Below are 17,759 nucleotides of genomic sequence, written 5' to 3' on the forward strand. Positions count from 1 at the left end.
ATTTAATTTAGTCATATTATTACTAAAACGAGTAATCAAACAAGCCAACAAAACTGCAAATATTTTTAGTTGGTTTAGGTTAAATAAGTAATAATGTATCAAACGATATCTTAGGTACTCTAAATTAGTACACGATTTAAAATTTGGAATAATCTTGTTTGTTTTTTTTTTCGATTTAGTATCATATTCCACATAGCCCTAAGGTCGCCATTTCTGAGCAAACAGTTTGCGTTTTATTTTTAGCTGGAAAAACTCTCTTACGCGTTTCCCTCTCGTAAAGTTATGGTACGTAGGGCTCGCCAGCACCGGAATATCCACAAAAAACTGACCGTACCCACTACGTATTTTTACGGGCATCGCTTGCTAACCGTAGCATATGCTACTGTGTCGACGATTGGCCTACAGTTTTCGGCCTCCAAGTTAGAGAAGTTCCCGGAGTACAGAGACAACACCTACCCCCGGCGATGTTTATACGGGGGACAAAGTACGCATAGCGCCGGTAAGTGCAAAATGGGTGCAGTTTGTAGTATTCTTCGACATCATAACTTACATTGAGTATCCAAAATGCGTAATAGTCAAATTTGCAAACCAATATCCAATCGTCGATAATTCTAACCCTTGATGAGCGCATTACTTCTGTTATTAATTTAGTGTAATTTCAACCGCAATTATATAGTCTTTATAATAATAACAGCCACTTTGAAAGATCTTCAATTAAAACTATACTAATAATCTCCGACAACTATTCTCTCGTTATCATAAATCACATGACAAAAATATGCAATCTTTAATAGGAAATCATTATGAATCTGATATCTATATATTTATTATATTAGAGCGCAGACGGCCCAGTGGTAATAATGCGTGCTTCTATCTTAACCAATGATTTCGGGTTTAAACCCAGGCAAGCACCACTATATAAATGTGCTTAATTTGTGTTGACAATTCATCTCATGCTCAGCGGTGAAAGAAAACATCGCAAGGAAACTGCATGTGTCTAATTTTATCGAAATTCTACCAGATATGTATTCCACCAACCCGCATTAAAACAGGGTGGTGGAATATGTTCCAAACCCTCTCCTTAATGGGAGTGGAGGCCCAGCAGTGGGAAATTTACAGGCTGTTACTATCTAGATATTACCAACCAAACCTTCATTGCTGTTTAAATCTCATAACTGACCATTAAAGCAAGGGGACATACGTACAAACAGAAGAAATATAGATTAAAATCGTCATTTATATGAACATATTGCGTTAATATTTCAAGGTATGGTCTTTTCCATTATTACTCCATTATTATTTCAAATATTACAAAATGTCACAATGTACAAAGTAATTGAATAAGAAATACACGATTTGAAGTACCATAAATCGAAAAACAATTATTTGTCAATATTGCAGTACATTTTAATTTAACTAGAGTTAAACCCACTTGAGAATATTTGATAAATGAACTAAGGAATGATGAAGCTCTCTCTCGGCAAGTTTGGACTCAATCATTGCGACCTACCGACGATGTTTTCTAATATGGCTGTTTTATTACGATTTGTAACCGTCAATATCGACAAGAAGAACAAAAAACGTAAGTCCTGGCTTAACTATAATAATACACAGCAATGATTGAATAATTGACACAAAATCTTCCAATTTTATTTGTAAATATTGGTGTAAAACATTCACAGAAGCTTAGGCTCATCCTATCTCCGTCACGGCAGGATGCGTAAGCGATCCCGTGGCGCCCGCCGAAAGACGGACAGCGTGACGCTTGTTTTTTAGTGGGTAAACCCGGTGTGCTTGGGCGCACTCGGCGTTCAGGGCTCCGGGGAGTCATACCCCCGGAGAATTTTTGTCATCACGTGGGGGAAGCGCGTAATGCGTTTTTCCAGCGAGAAAAAAAAGGCTCATCCTAACTCACATTACATCACTGGCTGGTTTCACTGGAAGTTGTTGCAGAGATTTTATTATTGTCTAATAGTTTTAAAATCCTTGATATCTCTAAATCTTACTAAAAATAATTATACTGGTAAATTTTCAGCATTACTGGCAGCAGCTTAACTAACAAGGACATGAATTTATTTGTTTTTTTGAAAAAGTTTAGACGACTTTCACTTAGACTTTTGTTTTTTAACATTGCCTGATTTAATTTTTTTATGAGGTAGGTAGTAGACGTTTGGGTCACCTGATTGTTTGTGGTCACCAACACCCATAGACACTGGTGCTGTAAGAAATATTAAGTATTTCTTACATCGCTAATGCGCTATTAATTGGGCTCTAAGACGTTATGTCTCTTACGCCTGAAGTCACGCTGGTCAACTTTCAAACTGGAACCTAATGATTCTAGTAATTTTGTTTGATAGAAGTATGATATTAGATTATTCAGGACATTAGATCATTCTGACTAGTAGGTACCTATCCCAACAAGCCTACACATAGCCCCAACACCAACTGGAATGTAGACCCTTGCTACTACACGGGAGGTTGAAAGGTTTAAATGTTCCATTGTATTGAGAGATGAATAGAAATCATGGAGTAAGTTCAAATTATAATACTTATCTGTACTTTTTTCAGGTATTCCATTGGTTTTCTACTTGATTACCACAATCGTGGTATTGACCTACTTGTATGCCTACGTGTTTTCCATGCTCTGGCTGGTCTTCTTCCGCTATGGTAAATCAAACATTGAGGCGGCATCTGGGGCCCTTGCGTTTTGCACGTGCAGTATAACTTGCATGACTAAGTTCGGCTACATGAAATTTTGTGCGTAAGTTCATGCTAGTTTAGTAGAAAGAGAAACTCTTAAAAACTACTGAAGGAATATAATTCAACGATCAATGTACCTTAGTAGCCTTATTTTAGCCTAAGCAAATATAACCAATTATTCCAATCGAAGTAGGAATAAAGATAACAAACCGTAAATTAACGTATATCATTCGATTTGCACAATAATAAGGAATAAAGTATTTGTAGTTTTCAATCAAGTTCACAGTATTTTGTGGGCGTCCTGAGAACGGTTATGAGATTATTCGGCTATTTATCTGTAATTCGCCTTAGTATTTCTTTACATTGATGAAATCCCATAAATTTCCATGGAGTTGAAGTTGACAATTATGGTCAGCCGCGGTTAAATGTGATATTGGCGTCAAATATTGTTCTCTGTGGTATTAGTTATTTGTGCGTGAGCACTGATTTGCATAAAGATTAAGTTTCCACCTCATTCTTAACCTGAGACTAGAATACCCGCTCGATTTTATTGGCGGCAGTTAAAGTAGCTTCTTCTGAAATTATAAACTCCGTTTTGCTGGGGTGCATATCAGTCATTCCCTCGTGGTGAACCCTGGGCAACGGGGCCGGCTTGAGCTTGCTGGTCGGCCACCGCAACTTTTAAATTCCCGACGTGCAGTCAATTAGTGCCTCCTCGCAACTCTACTGGTCTCCTGACCCCATGACGTCTTACCATAAACCTCTGAGATTTGTTGTTGTATGAAAATGAGAACTAGGTATAAACTCAAAATCAAATTCCTTTATTTAATATAGAAGCATTAAACTTACTTATTGATTATCACATTAAACAATACTACCGGCTCGGAAAAGAATATACCCTGACCTGAGAAGAACTGTCGAAAGTCGGCAATAACATCCAACTACAAAATTTTGTTGGAAACACAAGTGTCACACAATTGTGTCACATTTCAGTCATGTGTCGAAATACTTTACTTTGGGTTTTATACATGTTACATACGTATATCATATCTAAATAAAGTTTATATAATATGTATATGTATAATACGTACTACGTAGCTCGCTTAAGTATTGTCAAGTAGTTATTTCTAGAAAAATCTAAAGTTTTTAAATGACTTCTGTGATGACTTTCATTTAAAATTTTATTTTTTGAATATGTAGGTAGTTTTAAAAAATAATTCCATTTACAAATCAATAAATGATTTAAGCTTGCCCTTTATTTAAAAAAAAAAATATTTCTAAAAATAATTTAAAATATATAATATTTTAAAACAAATTATACAATGTAACAAAATCATTTTTTTTTTTTATTTATAATGAATACAGGAAAGAAGTTTGCAACACTGTCGAACGATTTTTAAAATGTGACTCACGAGTAATCCCCGGCACAAGATTCGCCAAGAACTTACGAAAGAACCTCAGAGTTATTAAGAGACGAGCCACTGTCATTTGGTTATTTCTCATCTCCGATGCGTCCATCTACATCTTGATTCCATTTCTAATTCCTGGAAGACTCTTTACCGTTGAATTCTTCATAATTTATGGTAAAAACATTTGTATACTATCTTAAGCATATTTAAATTTAAATTACTTTATAACTGAGATCCGAGATGACCCAGTGGTTAGAACACGTGAATTTTAGCCGATGATTGCGGGTTCACAGGCAAGCACCGCTGGATATCCATGTGCTTGATTTGTGTTTACAATTCATCTCGTACTCGGCGGTGAAAGAAACCTAGATGTGTCTAATTTCAACGAAATTCTGCCACATGTGTTTTCTACCGCATTGAAAGGGCGTGGTGGGATATATTCCAAAACTTTTTCCTCAAAGGGAGAGGAGGCCTTAACTCAGCTGTGGGAAATCTACATGTTGATGTTATAACTACTCTAAATTTATTAACTGTGCTTTGTTTGACCACATTATAAAATTTATGTATATTTTCTTAGGTCTAGAACCCATGTTGGAGACTCCCAATTACGAAATAGCAACAACGGCCTCGACTATAAGCGTTGCGTTTGCGGTCTACACAATGGTCAGTGGTGCGGTATATGTCATAGTTATCGTAGGCTACAACGAAGCACAAATGTACACACTTAGTGAAGAATTAATTACAATATGGGATGATAGTCAGAACTTTTACAATCATATAAAACATAGAATAACTGATAACGTACACGATATTGACATCCAGAAAAAAATAATGAACGACTTCATTGAAATTCGTCTAAAAGATATCATAAGGTTTCACATTGAAAATATTAGTCTTCAGCATGAATTCGATCACGAAATAAGGCCTATAATAGCTACTGAATATTTTATTAATGGCATTTGTATAATAGCTGAACTGCTTGGTGGTCTGGACAAGACATATCTGCAACTACCATATACGTTCGTTCAAATAGCAATGGACTGTGTGTCTGGGCAGAGGTTGATTGATGCGTGCAACCAGTTCGAGAAAACCATATATTCTTGTAAATGGGAGAACTTCAACAGAACCAATCAAAGAACTGTCCTTCTGATGTTAATGATGTCACAGAAAACTCTGACGCTATCAGCTGGTGGAGTCCTTAAGTTAAATTTCGTTTGTTTGATGAATATACTAAAGTCAACTTATTCTACTTACACGACATTGAAATCGATTGTCTAATGATCACATATGTAATGTAATAGTAGCAACAAAAATACTACGATTAAATAAAAATATAGATTTTGTACACGGGTTTTTTTATTAATTTCTTTTATTGATTTTTTTTATGGTATAGGTTGGCGGACGAGCATACGGGCCACCTGATGGTAAGTGGTCGCCATCACCCATAGACAATGACGCTTTAAGAAATATTAACTATTCCTTACATCGTCAATGTGCCACCAACCTTGGGAACTAAGATGTTATGTCCCTTGTGCCTGTAGTTACACTGGCTCACTCTCCGTTTATGTACTGTTATTTGGCGATAGAATAACTGATGAGTTGGTGGTACCCAGTGTTGGGCAAATTTTAATTGCAGGAACAATTAAAGATTAACAATTAATTAATTGTTAATTGTTAATCTACAAAACTACAGTTAACAATTAATCAATTGTAATTGTGGAAAATCACAACTAACAATTATTTAATTGTTAACTGTATTAGTAACAATTAACAATTAATTAATTTTTAGTTGTTTTGTTAATTTTAATTAAAAATAACAATTAAAAATACTGCTGTAAAATATAAAGACTTGAGCGAAGACGACGACTTGAAATGTTTTTGTTTTATACCTACGCTGAAGAAATATTTATCAATGCAACTTTATATTATATAATATAAAAATAGACACTTTTTTTCTGTGGAAAGAGACATTTAGAAAAAATAAGCTTAAAACTTAGCGCCTTTGACCACATTTTTATTCGTCTGATTTATAATACTTGTAGCTTAATTTTCCTAAATATTTACTAATTTCATTTTGATATATAAAGTTAATTGTTAGTTTTAATTGTTTTATAAAACAACTAAAAAAGTTAATTGCAATAATTTTAATTGTAAGCTGCAATTGACATACGTTAATCAAATTAATTTAATTGCAAGGTGCAATTAAAAATTTAATTGCGATTAATTTAATTGTAATTAATTTAATTGCAATTACTTTTTTAGTCAATTAATAAGATAATTGACAATTACTTGATTAATGCCCAACACTGGTGGTACCTACCCAGACGGACGGTTGCACAAAGCCCTACCACCAAGTGAGTGGAGTGGATTTTATATTGTCTGCCTTTTTACTCAAATTATGTAGGGCAAACTTTGCATTTTTTAATCGATAAACCAATAGTGTACTTTTGTAGGTAGTCAAAAATAAATTATTAATAAAGAAATATATTTAAATATTTTGATTTTGTGACATAAAAGCGCATTATTTTATTAATTTAAATTAAAAGTAATTTTAGTGTGTAAACGCAAACTGCTATAATTTGACTTAAGACTGGCAAAAACGGTCATTTCAGCATCATCTGACATTTTGATAAACAACTTTTCTTAAGTTTTAATGGTAGTATTTGTATATTCCTATTTTCCCAAAATCACTAAATGTTTGTAGTAAAATAAAGTAATAGCCTGTAAATTTCCCACTGCTGGGCTAAGGCCTCGTCTCCCATTACGGAGAGAATTTTTCTAACATTCCATCACGCTGTTCCAATGTTGATTGGTGGAATGCACATGTGGTATCGATGAAATTATTCACATGAAGGTTTCGTCACGATGTTTACCTTCAGCGCCGAGTACGAGATGAATTGTAAACACAAATTAGGCACATATATATTAAGATGCACGCGTTCTAACCACTGGGCCATCTCAGCTCCTCAATATTTATAGCTGTTGACAATTATTGAGAGTCGTACATACACCACTGTTGTTTTTATCATTGTGACGTCACAAAAATGACTGTCAATTTTGCAGGATTGCAAAAGATTTAATATTTAGTTTAATTTTTTGGCAAAGGATACGTGTTCATTTTGCTGAAAAATATTTTTTGGTTGTTTTTATTAAGAAAACCAACATTTTGAAGTACTTTTTAAAACATAGTAAAATACCATATTATTACATACATATTTAGTATCATGTATTCATGTTAATATTATTTGCCTATTTTTGGGTTACATCCCTAACTACTTGGATGATAATGCGGTTTAAGAAAGAAGCTGTCACCTCCAACTTATAATCCGGTTCAATACATGTAATATACGAATAATTACAAGAAAAAAATCCCTACATTTTTTTTCGCTAGCTTTCCTTATGCCTGTACTTTTTCAATATATAGTATAGTGTATATAATAGTGTAGTGATATCAATATTTTTTGATTGATTGTGAATCTTATTATTATAATATAAAAAATATCTTTTGCTTATAAATAATTCATGGAATACAATTTTGCATAATTCGTTATATTATAATAGGTATTTAATTTCATTTGCAATTATAAGCCCTTTTACGTTTAATACCTTAACTACAATTATTCAAGAATCAATTGATTCTTGAATAATTATGGTAGTTAGTAATATGGTAGGTAGTAGTGCTATGCTAGTAAATTATGACTTATTTTCTATCATAAATATAAAATAAAATGTCAGGGTTATATAAAATACGCTCGTCGTAAAATATATTCAACCTTATATCACAAGAACAGCCTGTAAATTCCCACTGCTGGGCTAAAGGCCTCCTCTCCCTTTGAGGAGAAGGTTTGGAACATATTCCACCACACTGTTCCAATGCATGTCACATGCAGGTTTCCTCACGAGGTTTTCCTTCACCGCTGAGCACGAGATGAATTACAAAGACAAATTAAGCACATGAATCAGCGGTGCTTGCTTGGGTTTGAACCCGCAATCATCGGTTAAGATGCACGCGATCTTACCACTGAGCCATCTCGACTCTTAACGTGAACCTTATATCAACATAATCATTATCAAGGTTATCTATAATAAAGATTGCTTAAAAAGAGAGCAGATCATGTCCATAAATGAAGGAAAGTCGATAATTTACTTACCACCAAGTAGGTACCAAGACAAGTGTGTTTGGGTCTTAGGGGTGAGTGAGCCGTGTCACTACAAGTAGGGACACAGCATTAGTCTTCAAGAATGGTACATTGGCCATGTTTGTGGATCGGTTAAAATTTCTTAAGGCATTAATGTCTATGGGTGGTGGTGCCTACTTACCATCAGGTGCTCGAATTGCTCATTCGCCTTTTTCATAAAAAAAGAAAAACATCTCCCTAATTTCCACTGACTTATTGACAATAAGTCAGTGGAAATTAGGGAGGTGTTTTAGGGACATCGCATTACAGCTTCTACAATATCAAGAGCTCACACACTTTCCTTACTAGATTAATCAAAATTTGGTATTGTTTAAAAACAGAGGGATAGCTCTAGTAACGTATTATATTGTGTATATAATAAAATAGACAAAAAAATGTGTTTCCCGCTGAGTTTATTTCGCCGGTTTTTCTCAGGTCAGGGTGTTTTCTTTTCCAAACCGGTGGTACTGTTTCATTTCGCCGTCAATTAGTAATTCTTTATTGAATAAAGTAATTTGAGGTTAAGTTAAATAGTAGCCCTACTATTTTTCCCACTGCTTCAACGCCTCGAGCGCACTGGGAAGGGTCGCGCTTGCATCGTTCTGACGAAGGATGCGTAAGTGCTGATATATCCATATCCACTAAAATATCAAACGGTGGAAAGCCCATTAGAACTGCTCCTGAGGAAACTTATTTTTTAATTTGCAGCCTGGTGTTCTTCAAAGGAACTTCTGTGCTATGCTTCTTGTGCATTTCATCATTTTCGACACTTAAACTAGGTGACAAAATGGTTGTCATACTACTAAAGCGGTCTTTAAATTGAAATTGCAGTTTTATTATTCGGCCTATCCTGTTTTTTCAAAAGTTATTTAAATATTTCTAAACAATTTTGAGAAAAAGTTAACAATTTTACCCTGAGTCTGTAAATTGTATTATAATTAATTAGCATGATAACCTAATTTAAATAGTTTTTCAGAAGTATTTTCTAAAGAAATTAAAACACAATTATATTAGGTTGGGGAAAAAGTCTTTTCGCATATAGTATGTATGAACTTGTAATAAAATCTCTTTGGCTATACCATTTGTATCTGGCTGGTTTTGGTATCATTAAAAAGTTTTAATTTTAAAGAAGGCACTTCCAAAATTTAAATTAGGAATTTGTGTGATTTTCATTTGTTTTTGTTGTTGTTAAAATGAGTGAATCTAAAGAAGAAATTTATACATATATATACATTATACTTATACATATAGATACATTTTAAAATTTTACTATAAAAAAGGTAAAAATGCAACTCAAGCCGCGAAAAAAATTTGTGATGTTTATGGACCTAATGCAGTATCTGTGAGAGTAGCGCAAGTTTGGTTTAAGCGTTTTCAAGCCGGAAATTTTGATATCAAAGATGCATCTCGCTCTGGTCGTTACGGACAAAATTGATGCCATTTTTGAAAAAGTGGAGCAAGATCGGCATATTAGTAGTTACGATGTAGCTGAAGAACTGGCAATTGACCACAAAACGGTTTTGACTCATTTGAATAAAGCTGGGTACACAAAAAAGCTCGATATATGGGTGCCTCATGAACTCACTGAAAGAAACCTAATGAACCGTGTACTTTATTACGACGTAATGAAACCGAACCATTTTTGAAGAAGCTGATAACTGGTGATGAAATGTGGTTCACATACGACAAGAACGTGCGAAAAAGATCGTGGTCAAAGGCCAGTCAAGCTTCACAGACTGTGGCAAAACCCGGATTAACTCGCAACAAGGTAATGCTGTGTGTATGGTGGGATTGGAAGGGCATCATTCATTATGAGCTGTTACCGCCCGGCAGGACCATCGATTCAGAACTGTATTGCGAACAATTGATGAGATTGAAGCAAGAAATTGAGAGAAAGCGGCCAGAATTGATCAACAGAAGGGGTGTGGTTTTTCACCATGACAACGCTAGACCTCACACATCTTTAGCCACTCAACAAAAATTACGAGAGTTTGGCTGGGAGGAATTAATGCATCCGCCGTATAGTCCTGACCTTGCACCTTCAGATTGTCTCTGCAGAATTCCTTAGGCAGTGTCAGGTTAACATCACGAGAGGACTGCCAAAACCACTTGTCGCAGTTTTTCGATCAGAAGCCCCAAAATTTTTACAGCAATGGAATCATGTCACTACCAACAAGATGGCAAAAAGTTATGGAACAAAATGGCACCTACATACATTAGTCAAATGTAAATAAACTATAAAAAAAACTTTTTGAATTTTCATATAAAATACGAAGAAACTTTTTCCCCAACCTATTAAGTCCTTGTAGGATTTTTTTAAAAAAGAAAATTAGTACTCCACTGAATGTCCATCGGAAAAAATATTTATATACTTATATATTTATATTTTCAATACAATAAACGAAACAAAAAACAATCCATTGTATCGAATGGATGGAATTCAATTATATAACAATTAGTTTACTGTTGATTTCAACGTCGTATATATAGAATACGTTGACTTCAGTATATTCATCAAGAAGTTAAAATTCAATTTCGCAACACCACCAGCGGACAGCATCAGAGTTTTCTGTGACATCATCAACATGAGACGTACAGTTCTTTGATTGCTTGAGTTGAATTTTTCCCATTGGCACGAATACACAGATTTCTCAAAATGGTCACACGCATCTATCAACCGCTGTCCAGACAAGCAGTCCATAAATATTTGTACGATCATATACGGTAATTGGAGGAACGTATTCTCTAGACCACCAAGTAGACCAGCTATTATTGATATTACTTTAATACTGTATTCGAATGCTAGAATAGGTCTCATATCGTAGTCCAATTCACGTATAAGATTTATATTTGCGATGTGAAATTTCGTAATATTTTTAAGAGATATTCTGATAAATTCGTTCATTACTTGACTCTGAGTGTGTAATTCGTGTTCATCAGTTATTCTATTTCTGATTTTATTGAAGAAGTATTGACTGTCGTCCCATATGTGTAGTAGTTCTTCGCTGAGGGCATGCAATTGTGCCTCGTTGTAACCAACGATAACTATTATGTATACCGCTACACTGACCATTGTGTAAACTGCAAAACCAATGCCCAAAATCATGACAACGTTTGCTATTTCGTAATTGGGTGTTTCCAACATGGGTTCTAGACCTGAGAAAAAGAAAACGCCATAATATAATTATAGATTAGATATGTTATCTGCATTTAAAAAAACAAGTCTCATAGTTTTTACCATAAAATATGTAAACGTCAACAGTTAGTTGCCTCCCAGGAAGTAAAAACGGGATCATGAGATAAATGACACCATCGGAAACGAGAAGCACCCAGATAACTGTTGCTCTCCTCTTGACGACTTTGAGCTTTTTGCGCAGGTTGTCAGCAAATCTCGTGTTCGGTGTGACATGAGAGTCGCATTGCAAATACTTATCAACGAAGTTCTCTATTTCTTTCCTGTATTCATTAAATATGTCATTATATCTCATTTTATTTGTTTCTAAAATCTATACTAATATTATAAATGTGGAAGTAGCTTTGTTTGTCTGTCGCTCGTTCACGACTAAACCAATGAACCGAATTGATGAAATTTAGTATAAAGCAAATTTGAACTCCAAGAAAGATCATATAAGTTACCTTTTGTCTAAAACATGACCAATATACCACCATAAATCACTAACGAAGTCTCGACGATAACTAGTAACTAATCAAAGTAAGTTATTTAAGATTGCATTAAGATCTGATTACGATACAACCACCTCTGTATTTGAATTTAGAATAAATGCAATCCAAAATTTTATTGGTTTATATATCATCACTAAACAGCTATGGACTTACGCATAGAGCTTCATGTAAACGAACTTAGTGACGGTAGTAACATTGCACGTGCCGAACGCAAGGGCCACTGATGCCGCCTCTATATTAGCTTTACCGTAACGGAAGATCACCAACCAGACCATAGAGAAGATATAAGCATAGAAGTAAGTGGATATCACGATAAAAGTCGTTACATAGAAGATCAAAGGAATACCTGCAAAGGAAATAAAATAACAATCAGTAACAAAAATTAACAATTTTCAAACTTTAATTCTCCTTTTCTGATTTATTCACTTATTTTATTGGTACACGATGGTGGACAAGCAATTAGGCTTCCTGATGTTTAGTGGTCACCTTCGCCTATAGACAATGGCGGTGTAAGAAATATTATCCATTCTTTATGTCAAATGTCCAATGTCGCAAATCAATGCGACTTACCATGGGAACTAAAATATTTCAATGTACCTTTTACACTGGCTCACTCACCCTTCAAACTGGAACACAACAATAATAAGTACTGTTGTATGGCGGTAGAATATCTGGTGAGTGAGGGTAGCTAACTAGACGGGCTTGCACAAAGACCTACCTTTTCTTGGTGGTAGGGCTTTGTGCAAGCCCGTCTGGGTAGGTACCGCCCACTCACCAGTTATTCTACCGCCAACTCAGTATTGTTGTGTTCCGGTTTGAAGGGTGAGTGAGCCAGTGTAACTACAGGCACAAGGGACATAACATCTTAGTTCCCAAGGTTGGTGGCAATTTGACGATGTAAGGAATAGTTAATATTTCTTACAGCGTCTTTGTCTATGGGTGATGGTGACCACTTACCATCAGGTGGCCCATATGCTCGTCCGCCAAAAGCAAAACTACCAACTAATATCCGTATTTTTGAGTAATAAGATGTTATGGAAGATTATCTCCTACGATCTTCCATTTTATTGTGACAAGCGGACAACTTACGTTTGCTGTAGCGATGGCTGATGTTGATGGTGATGAGGCGAAGTAAAGCTGCGACATTGGAAAACATTGTCGGCAGATCGCAATGCTGCAGCCCAAACTTCCCGAGAGAGAGCTTCATCATTGCACCCCTAAAATTCAAACTTAATTAAGAAATATTTATCATTAACTATAATTTAAATGATTTCCTTAATGGTTCTCCAATAAATGGCATCGCTTTGCGACACATACATTATGTATAAGGCGGCCGATTTCCTATACTTAAATGATGGTGTTTAATTATTTAGTATTTAATTATAGTGTTAAGTATTATATATTAAGATAATCATATGGATAATAATGGTATAAAATCTTGAAATCAACTAGTTCATATAATGGCGGATCGAAGCGGTTTTTACCGGTTATAAGTAGATCCAAATCTTTCCTTTTTCTAAAACATGAAAAGGTCCTATTATTGTTTGTTTTATTTTTTAGCTACCTGATTTATTTATAATTTATGAAAGAGAAGCAGCTGAAATTCAATAGTATAGTATTAATCGATACCTGATAGATAATGTAAAAGGATTAATTACGATTGAATGACGTAACACTTATAATAATGAAACGAGTTATGCAAAACTGTGTATTCGACCGTTGAATACTTATGAGGAATTAAATATGAGGTCAATCGAGAGACAGAAATATTAATTGAATATTAGAAAACATTTTTTTTAAATAGACCGACTATTTGTATCTGTCGCCTTGATTCTTTCTTGGATACGTTATAATTAAAGTTTACTAAAGTTTAATCGTGGTTTTATTTGCATCTGATCACAATCCGCTTTTGGAAGCAAGTTTGCTGAGTTAGCTACATCTCTAGACGTTCAGTGCTTCTACCTAAATACAAGTAAGATATAGAATATCAAATCAAATGTATTTTATTCAAGTGAATTTCACAAATAAGCGTAATTGAATCGTCAATACTGAATACTGCCTTGGAAAGCAGCCTCCAACGAGTAGACACGAGAAACTCGCGTAGTTGCTCTTTTCAAATCAACGCATTTGCAACGCTGTTATTCAAAATTTGCGCTGAATCAGTCCTTTGATGGAACTCGAGCATAAATACAGGAGTTTTTTTCTTATAGGGTTATTTTAAGGAATAATACGATTTATTAATAATTTTCGACTTAATAAAGTTTTGAGTGAAATACCTTTGTATTTTAACGGAAAAATGGTGCAGATACTATTGAACCTGTTTCTCTTATTACAATTTTGATAAGTATTTCGCTATGCACTGTGATTATTTTTGAACATTTAAAAAAATACAGATTACATTTTGTTTCAGGATGTCTTTGTCGTATCTCCAAAAACGTTTCATTTGTATTACTCTAGTAATTAATTTCTATAGTATTTGCAGAATGGTATGATCACCTGATAGCAAGTCGCCATCGATTATTAATATTAGCGCTGTGAGCAATGTCAACCATTCTATTCATCCCCTGGCTCATTCAGTCTTCTAACTGACCTACATACAAAATATATCTTTGGCAGTACCAATCCGGACGGAAAACATCCCTATGTTTTGATTATACAAATATGGTTGTTTTATTAAATTTTAAATAATTTGTATAGAAATTGATAAACACTGCCGTTTGTATTCAGGGCAGAAGACATGAAGGAGAAGTAATGGGTAAGACATCGTGGTCTCAATATCGTTGTTAAATGACAATCGAAAAGTGCTTGTAAAAGCCCACTTGAATAAAGTATATTTTGATTTGATTTTGATTTAGACATATGGGTGACATATTCTATAACACCTTGTTGCTATGTATTATTATAATAATAAGAAGCGTATATTTGATTCACACGCTATGCCTCTATATATTTTACTGCATAATTAGTCATTGCTTTTATTCAATTACTAATTATTCTAATAATCATGATTTTATAGGACTTATAGCACTTGATGGCAACGATTTTTAAAGAAAAATCGACGTTATGATGAATAAATAGTGAAGGTTTTTTTTTAAATTCCTCACCACAGATGAGAAATATTCAGATTAGAAATACTCTATATTTAATATAAATAAACCTAATTGATCAAGTGGATAGCTATCCAAATAAGGTTGTATATGATATCAGAAAATATTGGGTTTTGCTCTATATGGCATTATTCATTTATCTTAGAGCTTGGAAGTATGTAGGTGGCAGTTTATACTCCTTTGCTTCGGGAGGCAGGTAGAGCCTTTATATTTTTTATTTACTTTATCATGCGTTTAAACTCTTTCAGGGTGAGGATGCTGTTACATCGGATTATGATATGGAAGGAATAAATGCTTCTATGCTTGCGTATACATTTCTTGACTATAATATTAGTGCAGTTTGCTCGGTAAAAGTAACCAGAACAAAAAGCTGTCAAACTGAGATCATATAATTTTAAATACTTATCATAACTTACTTTTTAATGTCCACACGCTAAAGCCAATTCACCAAACCTCATTGGAGCAGCTTGGCAGAAAGTAAATAATTAATGACTTTTATTATATATTTCATGGATTCCTTTTATCGGTAAGGGGTTTTTAAAATCATTTCTGGGGACCATTGACTCGTCAGATGTTCTACCACCAAGCTACACTTAGTGTTATTGTGCTCAAATTAAAAGGGCGAATGATCCAGTGTCACTACAGGCACAAAAGACGTAACATCTTGGTTTCCAACTGTTCCATTGTTGGTGGCACATTGGCAGTGTAGATAATGGCTAATATTTCTTATAGTCTTTGGAAGTTGATGGTCACTGACCATCAATACGCCCACATAGGCATAGGCATAAGTTTTGCCTCCCTATGCTATAAAAAAAAACTCAATAACAAAAGCCTTATCGGATTTGGCAAATAATACTCGAAAAATCATCATTAAGCAATTAATGATATGATGAATGTAAATGTAAAGTTAGGTTCAAAATATTAATGATATTCTTACAAAGAGTCACCCTCTACAACAGGTCCAACAGCTTTTAACAAATACCGTGTGACCTGAAATGTTATAGAAATGGACAAACATCATTTAACTTCAATGTGTGTTAAGCATACACGACCAATGCACACATACATACATATGCATACTTACATGTTTGCTTCTATTGAATTTCATATTTGCGAAAATTTCGTACATTTAATCTTTGTAAAGGCAAGTGCGGTCTACATTTTGTTTGATACCCAGACCCTTGGCAATAGGTTTTAAGCCATATTTATGTCTCAATAAAATATTTTTCCATTTCTAATTTTAATACTATATTAGAAATTATATACCAGCTTAATTTATTGCACGAATGTTGTTACATTTGTATTCGACTTATGTCAGTTTTATCTTTAACATATAAACTAAATGGAACGAAAGAAAAAAAAATTCACAAATATAATTAAGTCTGTAGGGTTTCATAATAACGCTGCACGATAAATGCCCTATTGTGTACTCTTTTTGTTTGTATAATACAAGCAATTATTATAAATTAATCTATGTCATTCTTCGTTTCAACTATTTAAAGAACTTGAAATTAAAATCTTCAAAAATATACGTATTTCAATGTAAAATATTTCATGCGAATATGAAATGAAATATATGATAAAAATATACTTCCTCGCATAATTTGTCTTCAGCTGTACGTTTATTTTAAGAAATGCAGAGAGCATTTCTTATTTCTCGTATACGCTCTAAAGAATCTCTTCAAGATATGATCTTATCTTTAATTTATTTTTTTAAGTACGGTGACTGCATTGCCATTTTCACAGTTAATTTAAGCCATTTTCACAGGAGATTCTGACGGAATTACATTGTCTCGTTGGACTACATACATACATACATACATTGGGCAAGATATAAGGCAGCAGATCTCGAGACTTTAGCTCCAGATCAGGCCGATTAAAACTTATTGGATTTTTAGATAAAAGAATCTCAGTAACAGCCCTATATCTAGAAGCTGGAAATTTGTATTATCCTATGACTATTTGTATAATGATGACTCATTAGACAGCCCACAGCAAGGTTCACCAACCGGCCTCAATGATGATTTATCAGACAGCTAACAGCAAGGATCACCAATCAGTCCCATTAATGACAACAAACAGTCCCGATAGTGATTCACCAAACAGCCCACATGGATCACCAAGCGTTGACACTTAAGGCCACCCGATTATACGTGATCACCAACGCATAAGTCTGACCATTCCTCACGGCACTAATACGCTGTATTTACTGCTAAGTTATTTCTCTATCACCGTGACTGACACCGTTATCGGATGTACTCGTAGTACTTAAGTCGTCCTCCGTACTCTCAACAAGTACCCAAAAATATAATGTCAATCTATTAAGTAGTTATTACGCGAAAACGTAACAAACAGACTTTTACATATTTACTATTATCTAGTATTGCAAACTGACTAACTGACTCACTATAATATCAGCGACAGGACGATGACAAGACGAATGACTTTATTACCAGTCGAACAAATAGTACGTTTTCAAATTCACGATCAAATACTACTTTAATTATGACGTCACTACAAAACAAATATGGCCTCACTTTCAAATAGAACATTAGAATAGTTTTCCCTCTTCGTGTATTTAAAAAGGCATTCTGTTTTGTTTATAAGAATGTTATGTTTATATAACTTATAATTCCAAATAAATAAATTTATACTATCTTAGAAAACGGAGTCACGATATA

The 17,759-nt window shown here is 34.2% G+C and overlaps 2 protein-coding genes across 2 annotated transcripts; one reads left to right on the forward strand and one right to left on the reverse strand.

Moving 5' to 3' along the window:
• The first annotated feature begins 1,461 nt into the window (after positions 1-1,461).
• On the forward strand, positions 1,462-5,387 carry LOC124537064. The gene is made up of 4 exons (XM_047113777.1): positions 1,462-1,582; positions 2,569-2,761; positions 4,066-4,283; positions 4,687-5,387. Exons 1-4 carry the CDS (start codon positions 1,462-1,464, stop codon positions 5,385-5,387), a joined length of 1,233 nt encoding a protein of 410 aa, XP_046969733.1.
• Positions 5,388-10,731: 5,344 nt separating this feature from the next.
• Positions 10,732-13,181, reverse strand: LOC124537065. The gene is made up of 4 exons (XM_047113778.1): positions 13,061-13,181; positions 12,125-12,317; positions 11,526-11,743; positions 10,732-11,443 (listed from the first exon to the last, which is right to left on the reverse strand). The coding sequence occupies exons 1-4, from the start codon at positions 13,179-13,181 to the stop codon at positions 10,743-10,745; spliced, it is 1,233 nt and encodes a 410-aa protein (XP_046969734.1). The 3' UTR covers positions 10,732-10,742.
• Between the last annotated feature and the right edge of the window lie 4,578 nt (positions 13,182-17,759).

This window comes from Vanessa cardui, chromosome 17, assembly GCF_905220365.1.
Source record: "Vanessa cardui chromosome 17, ilVanCard2.1, whole genome shotgun sequence".
Taxonomy (NCBI): domain Eukaryota; kingdom Metazoa; phylum Arthropoda; class Insecta; order Lepidoptera; family Nymphalidae; genus Vanessa; species Vanessa cardui.

Excerpts from the sequence above, each read along its gene's own strand:
- LOC124537065 (XM_047113778.1), bottom strand. The coding sequence starts at position 13,181 with ATGATGAAGCTCTCTCTCGGGAAGTTTGGGCTGCAGCATTGCGATCTG. Across the intron at positions 12,318-13,060 it reads CAGCCATCGCTACAGCAAAC|GTATTCCTTTGATCTTCTAT; the intron begins GTAAGTTGTCCG and ends TTTCCTTTGCAG. Across the intron at positions 11,744-12,124 it reads GTTTACATGAAGCTCTATGC|GAAAGAAATAGAGAACTTCG; the intron begins GTAAGTCCATAG and ends TAATGAATACAG.
- LOC124537064 (XM_047113777.1), top strand. The coding sequence starts at position 1,462 with ATGATGAAGCTCTCTCTCGGCAAGTTTGGACTCAATCATTGCGACCTA. Across the intron at positions 1,583-2,568 it reads CGACAAGAAGAACAAAAAAC|GTATTCCATTGGTTTTCTAC; the intron begins GTAAGTCCTGGC and ends TACTTTTTTCAG. Across the intron at positions 4,284-4,686 it reads TGAATTCTTCATAATTTATG|GTCTAGAACCCATGTTGGAG; the intron begins GTAAAAACATTT and ends ATATTTTCTTAG.